This window comes from Siphateles boraxobius, unplaced genomic scaffold, assembly GCF_051911475.1.
Source record: "Siphateles boraxobius isolate OS27281-9 unplaced genomic scaffold, OSU_SipBor_1 373, whole genome shotgun sequence".
In the NCBI taxonomy this organism is placed as follows: Eukaryota; Metazoa; Chordata; class Actinopteri; order Cypriniformes; family Leuciscidae; genus Siphateles; species Siphateles boraxobius.
Genome location: NW_027509001.1, coordinates 28,129 through 36,830, shown reverse-complemented (window position 1 = coordinate 36,830; position 8,702 = coordinate 28,129). Strand labels below are relative to the sequence as shown.

The window sequence follows — 8,702 nt, the reverse complement described above, 5'->3', positions numbered from 1 at the left end:
ATAATTTCCTTAATGTGCATACATTAGGTTACAATAGTGCATAAAACTGTGTAAGTGCTTAATTGTTATTGTTATCTAACAATCTGTCAGACGGATAAAACGACTCACCTTTCCTTGCAGAGCCTCAACTGTGGCCGTCTGTCTAACGTTGCCCACATGAACAGTCACCTGGAAGCCCTTGTGGAAAGTTTTGGCATGGAAGAGTAAAACGATCTCTGCCTCAAAGCGCCAGCAGATATCAGGGTTCATCTCGGGACTAACCATCACCATTCCCTGCCACAGAACAAACACACACACACACCCAAACAACTTACACCGGCTCCAGTACTGAACACTTAAACAATCATCCTGTTTAAACCTAGATTAAATCAAGGTTTATCTAATAACTCTATTGCACCAAACTTCATAATTTGTTTTAATATCTCTTCTCTGATGATGTGGGCGGGGCAAACTGTCACTCACATGAGATCCTCCAATAGCAAATCACAACCATCCAATCAATTCCTCACGGATTACATAATCATGTTGAAAGGTCACGTGTGTTCCGGTTCAGAAATGTGGAGTAGTGGAAAAACTCATTCATCTCATTTTCTGCTCCAACTTCAAAATCGTCCGACATCATTGTTTTACATTTTATTTTGTTTTCTTGGTAAATGGCGTTTGACTTAGTCTTTGTACGTTCGCTTTGTAAACACTGGGTCTGTTCTTCCTCCTACCGTGACCTTTCAACCTGATTGTGGCGAACAGGACGGCCGAGGGATGTGAGAGAGCGGCGCGAGGCCGGTGGTGCGATTGATAATGAGCAACACCTGTGAGCACACCGGTCTCGCATCTCTCACGGAGGAGCGGAAGCATAAAGGAGGAACGACGACGTTGATGATCGAGAGAGGAACAGGCCTGTATTTTAGTTGAGTTTTGTATTTGTGTTTTATTTTAGCCAGCAGTCGTCTGCGAGTGGCTGCTGGCGGTATTTTAGTTTGTTTGGTTTTATTTTAATAAAGTATGTTTAAATGTTAAAAAAACAAAACAAAACTCAACTAAAATACAGGCCTGTTCCTCTCTCGATCATCAACGTCGTCGTTCCTCCTTTATGCTTCCGCTCCTCTGTGAGAGATGCGAGACTGGTGTGCTCATTATCAATCGCACCACCGGCCTCGCGCCGTTCTCTCAGATCCCTCGGCCGTCCTGTTCGCCACACTGATTGTGTAATGTGTGGCGCATCACAGCTAGTGCAAGATGAGCATTTGTGGTTAAAAGTATATAAATGTTTATTTTGTTAAAAATGTGCGCTGGTTTGTCTAGATCAGACTCTTATTCCTCGGCTGGATCGTGTCGAGACTTTCAAGCTGCACTGAAACTCACATTTGGACCTTCGACCCGTTGGACTCCATTGAAGTCACTATATGGAGAAAATCCTGGAGTGTTTTCCTCAAAAAACGTAATTTCTTTTCGACTGAATAAAGAAAGACATGAACATCTAGGATGACGTGGGGAGAGTAAATCATCAGGACATTTTCATTCTGAAGAGAACTACTCCTTTAATGGTTACAGGTGCAATCCACCCCTAGTGTAACAGCTCAGATTCAGTATCTTCTGCATCCTCCAATAGAAATGCTCACCTTTCGTAACAACGAGCGGTCGAAATCTCCGAGTGCCAGAGTAGCGGCCTGTCCCGCTCTGAGGACCCGACACCCAGAGCGATTCCTCTGGATACTGAGGACCGCCAGCTCCCGAAACTCCCCGTCATCCGTGGGTCCGACAACCAGCTGCTCCCCCTCTCGGCAGATCCCACTGCACACACACATACACACACACACACGCGTACACACACACACGCGTACACACACACACACGCATACGCACGCATACACACACACGCACGCATACACACACACGCACGCATACACACACACACACACACACACACAAACACACACACACACACACGCACGCACGCATACACACACGCGCACATGCACACATGTGCACACACACACACACACACACACACACACACACACACACACACACACACACACACACACACACACACACACACAGAGGCATTAGCAGTGTTAGCGGTAACTCATTACAAGAACTTGAGTTATGTTATCAGATTACGTTTTCAAGTAACTAGTAAAGTAATGCATTACTTTTAAAATTACTTAAAGGCAGGGTAGGTAGGTTTGAGAAACTAGCAGAAAGCCACGCCCCCAAAACACATGAACGCGTGATGCCGACCGCTTAGCTGGAGGACCCGTTTACCGGTGCGGAGCGCAGTGCATGGAGGGACGTTACCTTTTTCTGCCTTGTTTGCCTGCACTGACTGTATATGCAGGTACAGGTGGTACTGGGAATTTGACTGCTCTTTCTCTGCCACAATTGTGAGACTTCCTAGCTTCCCAGTATAGGCCTGTACGCGCCTCTCCTCTTCCGAAATGAGCAACTCAACCGAGTGCACGCATGTGGGCAGCTCCTGTTGCAGCAGTGCTGGTAGCCATAGCAACGAGGGAGAGTGACAATTGCCCAGTCAATCAGAGCACTCGGCCCAAATGGAATAATGAGCTGTGTTTATTGCAGCCCTGAGAGGACTACAGACACTCTATTTTTATAAACTCCTTTTCAGAGTACTTACATTTTAGATATGTATTGGTATATAAAGACAATTTAAATAAATTTGGTAAAAAGTGTTTTAGAAACACATTGCCTACCCTGCCTTTAAATTAAAGTTACTTTTTCAAATAAGTAACACAATTTACTTTGTTTTCCCATTTATTGACTGACAGCTCTCCTGCCCCAATGTTGAGACAAATCGAAGTGCAGAGGCGTTTAGCTTAAACATGACGTTATTGTAGTTCTAGATTAAATGTAAGCATTTACTCATCTAACGTGTACAAAAAAGAATATTCCTCAAATAAAAAGTATACTATACTCTACCTATACTGTACACCACTGTACTCTACCTCTACTGTACACCACTGTACTCTACATCTACTGTACACTACTGTACTCTACCTCTACTGTACACTACTGTACTCTACCTCTACTGTACACTACTGTACTCTACCTCTACTGTACACCACTGTACTCTACCTCTACTGTACACCACTGTACTCTACCTCTACTGTACACTACTGTACTCTACATCTACTGTACACCACTGTGCTCTACCTCTACTGTACACCACTGTACTCTACATCTACTGTACTCTACATCTACTGTACACCACTGTACTCTACCTCAACTGTACACTACTGTACTCTACCTCTACTGTACTCCACTGTACTCTACATCTACTGTACACTACTGTACTCTACCTCTACTGTACACTACTGTACTCTACCTCTACTGTACACCACTGTACTCTACCTCTACTGTACACCACTGTACTCTACATCTACTGTACACCATTGTACTCTACCTCTACTGTACACCACTGTACTCTACATCTACTGTACTCTACATCTACTGCACACTACTGTACTCTACCTCAACTGTACACTATTGTACTCTACCTCTACTGTACACTACTGTACTCTACCTCTACTGTACACCACTGTACTCTACCTCTACTGTACACCACTGTACTCTACATCTACTGTACACCACTGTACTCTACCTCAACTGTACACTACTGTACTCTACCTCTACTGTACACTACTGTACTCTACCTCTACTGTACACCACTGTACTCTACATCTACTGTACACCACTGTACTCTACATCTACTGTACACTACTGTACTCTACATCTACTGTACACCACTGTACTCTACCTCTACTGTACACTACTGTACTCTACATCTACTGTACACTACTGTACTCTACATCTACTGTACACCACTGTACTCTACCTCTACTGTACACCACTGTACTCTACCTCTACTGTACACCACTGTACTCTACCTCTACTGCACACCACTGTACACTACCTCTACTGTACACCACTGTACTCTACCTCAACTGTACACCACTGTACTCTACCTCTACTGTACACCACTGTACTCTACCTCTACTGTACACTACTGTACTCTACCTCAACTGTACACCACTGTACTCTACATCTACTGTACACCACTGTACTCTACCTCTACTGTACACCACTGGACTCTACCTCTACTGTACACCACTGTACTCTACCTCTACTGTACACCACTGTACTCTACATCTACTGTACACCACTGTACTCTACCTCTACTGTACACCACTGTACTCTACATCTACTGCACACCACTGTACTCTACATCTACTGTACACCACTGTACTCTACCTCTACTGTACACTACTGTACTCTACATCTACTGTACACCACTGTACTCTACCTCTACTGTACACCACTGTGCTCTACCTCTACTGTACACCACTGTATTCTACATCTACTGTACACCACTGTACTCTACCTCTACTGTACACCACTGTACTCTACCTCTACTGTACACCACTGTACTCCACCTCTACTGTACACCACTGTACTCTACCTCTACTGTACACCACTGTACTCTACCTCTACTGTACACCACTGTACACTACATCTACTGTACACCACTGTACTCTACCTCTACTGTACACCACTGTGCTCTACCTCTACTGTACACCACTGTACTCTACCTCTACTGTACACCACTGTACTCTACCTCTACTGTACACCACTGTACTCCACCTCTACTGTACACCACTGTACTCCACCTCTACTGTACACCACTGTACTCTACCTCTACTGTACACCACTGTACTCTACCTCTACTGTACACCACTGTACACTACATCTACTGTACACCACTGTACTCTACCTCTACTGTACACCACTGTACTCTACCTCTACTGTACACCACTGTGCTCTACCTCTACTGTACACCACTGTACTCTACCTCTACTGTACACCACTGTACTCTACCTCTACTGTACACCACTGTACTCTACCTCTACTGTACAACACTGTACTCTACATCTACTGAACACAACTGTACTCTACCTCTACTGAACACTACTGTACTCTACCTCTACTGAACACTACTGTACTCTACATCTACTGAACACTACTGTACTCTACATCTACTGAACACTACTGTACTCTACATCTACTGCACACTACTGTACTCTACATCTACTGAACACTACTGTACTCTACATCTACTGAACACTACTGTACTCTACCTCTACTGTACACCACTGTACTCTACATCTACTGAACACTACTGTACTCTACCTCTACTGTACACCACTGTACTCTACATCTACTGAACACTACTGTACTCTACCTCTACTGTACACCACTGTACTCTACATCTACTGAACACTACTGTACTCTACCTCTACTGTACACCACTGTACTCTACATCTACTGAACACTACTGTACTCTACCTCTACTGTACACCACTGTACTCTACATCTACTGAACACTACTGTACTCTACATCTACTGAACACTACTGTACTCTACCTCTACTGTACACCACTGTACTCTACATCTACTGAACACTACTGTACTCTACATCTACTGAACACTACTGTACTCTACATCTACTGTACACCACTGTACTCTACCTCTACTGTACACCACTGTACTCTACCTCTACTGTACACTACTGTACTCTACCTCTACTGTACACTACTGTACTCTACCTCTACTGTACACCACTGTACTCTACCTCTACTGTACACCACTGTACTCTACCTCTACTGTACACCACTGTACTCTATGTACTCTACCTCTACTGTACACCACTGTACTCTACCTCTACTGTACACCACTGTACTCTACCTCTACTGTACACTACCTCTACTGTACACCACTGTACTCTACATCTACTGTACACCACTGTACTCTACATCTACTGTACACCACTGTACTCTACCTCTACTGTACACCACTGTACTCTACATCTACTGTACACCACTGTACTCTACCTCTACTGTACACCACTGTACTCTACCTCTACTGGACACCACTGTACTCTACATCTACTGTACACCACTGTACTCTACCTCTACTGTACACCACTGTACTCTACATCTACTGTACACCACTGTACTCTACCTCTACTGTACACCACTGTACTCTACCTCTACTGTACACCACTGTACTCTACATCTACTGTACACCACTGTACTCTACCTCTACTGTACACTACTGTACTCTACATCTACTGTACACCACTGTACTCTACCTCTACTGTACACCACTGTACTCTACCTCTACTGTACACTACTGTACTCTACCTCTGCTGTACACCACTGTACTCTACCTCTACTGTACACCACTGTACTCTACCTCTACTGTACACTACTGTACTCTACCTCTACTGTACACTACTGTGTTCTATATATACTGTACACTGCTGTACTCTACCTCTACCGTACACCGCTGTACTCTACCTCTACTGTACTCTACATATACTGTACACTGCTGTACTCTACCTCTACTGTACACTGCTGTACTCTACATATACTGTACACCGCTGTACTCTACCTCTACTGTACACTACTGTACTCTACATATACTGTACACTACTGTACTCTACATATACTGTACACCACTGTACTCTACATATACTGTACACCACTGTACTCTACCTCTACTGTACACTACTGTGCTCTACATATACTGTACGCTACTGTACTCTACATATACTGTGCACTACTGTACTCTACATCTACTGTACACTACTGTGCTCTACATATACTGTACTCTACCTCTACTGTACACTACTGTACTCTACCTCTACTGTGCACTACTGTACTCTACCTCTACTGTACACCGCTGTACTCTACCTCTACTGTAATCTACCTCTACTGTACACTACTGTACTCTACAAATACTGTACTCTACCTCTACTGTACAACGCTGTACTCTACCTCTACTGTACACTACTGTACTCTACATATACTGTACACTGCTGTACTCTACCTCTACTGTAAACTACTGTACTCTACATATACTGTACACTGCTGTACTCTACCTCTACTGTACACTGCTGTACTCTACCTCTACTCTACACCGCTGTACTCTACATATACTGTACACTGCTGTACTCTACCTCTACTGTACACTGCTGTACTCTGCCTCTACTGTACACCACTGTACTCTACATCTACTGTACACCACTGTACTCTACATCTACTGTACACTACTGTACTCTACATCTACTGTACACTACTGTACTCTACATCTACTGTACTCTACATCTACTGCACACTACTGTACTCTACATCTACTGTACACTACTGTACTCTACATCTACTGTACTCTACATCCACTGTACACTACTGTACTCTACATCTACTGTACTCTACATCCACTGTACACTACTGTACTCTACATCTACTGTACACTACTGTACTCTACATCTACTGTACACTACTGTACTCTACATCTACTGTACACTACTGTACTCTACATCTACTGCACACTACTGTACTCTACATCTACTGCACACGACTGTACTCTACATCTACTGTACACCACTGTACTCTACCTCTACTGTACTCTACATCTACTGTACTCTACATCCACTGTACACTACTGTACTCTACATCTACTGTACACTACTGTACTCTACATCTACTGTACACTACTGTACTCTACATCTACTGCACACTACTGTACTCTACATCTACTGCACACGACTGTACTCTACATCTACTGCACACTACTGTACTCTACATCTACTGCACACGACTGTACTCTACATCTACTGCACACTACTGTACTCTACATCTACTGCACACGACTGTACTCTACATCTACTGTACTCTACCTGTACAGCGCAATACTTTACATGTAGCCTACTGTCATGTGTACATCTACTGTACAAGCGTGAATTTGTATTTCCTACAGCCTGAGGCTAATTATTTCACTTACATTGTAAAATGGTCTTTGCATTTGCCCCAAAATATAACTTTTTTGTTATAAAAAAAAAAACAAGCCCAGCCCAGGTGAAAAAATGTAACGCAAAAGTAACAATGCATTACTTTTCTAAAGAAGTAACTAATGAAATTAGTTACTTTTTAAGGGAGTAACACAATATTGTAATCCATTACTTTTCAACGTAACTTTCCCCAACACTGGTCATTAGACACGAACGGCATCTGTTTGGACACCACAGTCAATAGAGGAGAGAAGAGGACGTACCTGTAAAGAGTCCCACCAACTACTGTCCCCACATCTGGCACGGTATAGATCTCATCAATCTACAGCGTCACAACACACAGACACATTCATCAAGAGTTACACTATCCATCTGTCTGTCTGTTGGGTTAGATATTGCTATATAGTCAGAGAATACAATGATATTTTGGTTTGGGACAACAACAAAAAAAGAGTCATTGACTGAAATAGTGCTTCTCCAATGGAACGTTTTGATTCTGAATACAGAAGGAGCCAAGCCATTTAAGATTTTATAAACCATACACAAACTTAAAAAAAAGTCTAAAATTTCTCTATGATCCTACAATAATGAAAATGGTTTGGTTTTTTATCTAAAATTAGTAAAAACTCTTTTTTAGTTTTTTAGGGATTTTAAGGGTTTAATCACAGTTTCACCACCTTGACCACCACGTCACACAGTAAGACATGTGAGAAAAGATTGTAGTATGCATAAAAGTCTTATCTACATCAACAGAGAGACAATTTTGCCAAGAAAATTTGCCAAGCTATATTTAATATTCCTCCAATTTTTTTACGATTCAAAAATTGATTTCTTT

General features: G+C 42.7%; 1 protein-coding gene and 1 long non-coding RNA gene across 2 annotated transcripts in view; both read right to left on the bottom strand.

The window, feature by feature from the left end:
• Positions 1-108: 108 nt before the first annotated feature.
• LOC143703103 (GTP-binding protein 2-like) overlaps positions 109-8,702 on the bottom strand; it is a gene marked incomplete at its 3' end in the record, with an annotated part of 29,419 nt that continues 20,825 nt past the window's right edge. The window contains exons 9-11 of the mRNA XM_077197241.1: positions 8,131-8,189; positions 1,620-1,791; positions 109-273 (exon numbers count right to left, since the gene is read on the bottom strand). Of these exons, the coding sequence (XP_077053356.1) occupies positions 109-273; positions 1,620-1,791; positions 8,131-8,189 (396 nt within the window). The remainder of the gene's footprint in view (positions 274-1,619; positions 1,792-8,130; positions 8,190-8,702) is intronic.
• LOC143703105 (uncharacterized) lies at positions 6,698-7,574 on the bottom strand. Its single transcript, XR_013190725.1, has 3 exons — positions 7,518-7,574; positions 7,199-7,314; positions 6,698-6,744 (listed from the first exon to the last, which is right to left on the bottom strand). It is a non-coding gene; the product is annotated as an uncharacterized LOC143703105 (long non-coding RNA).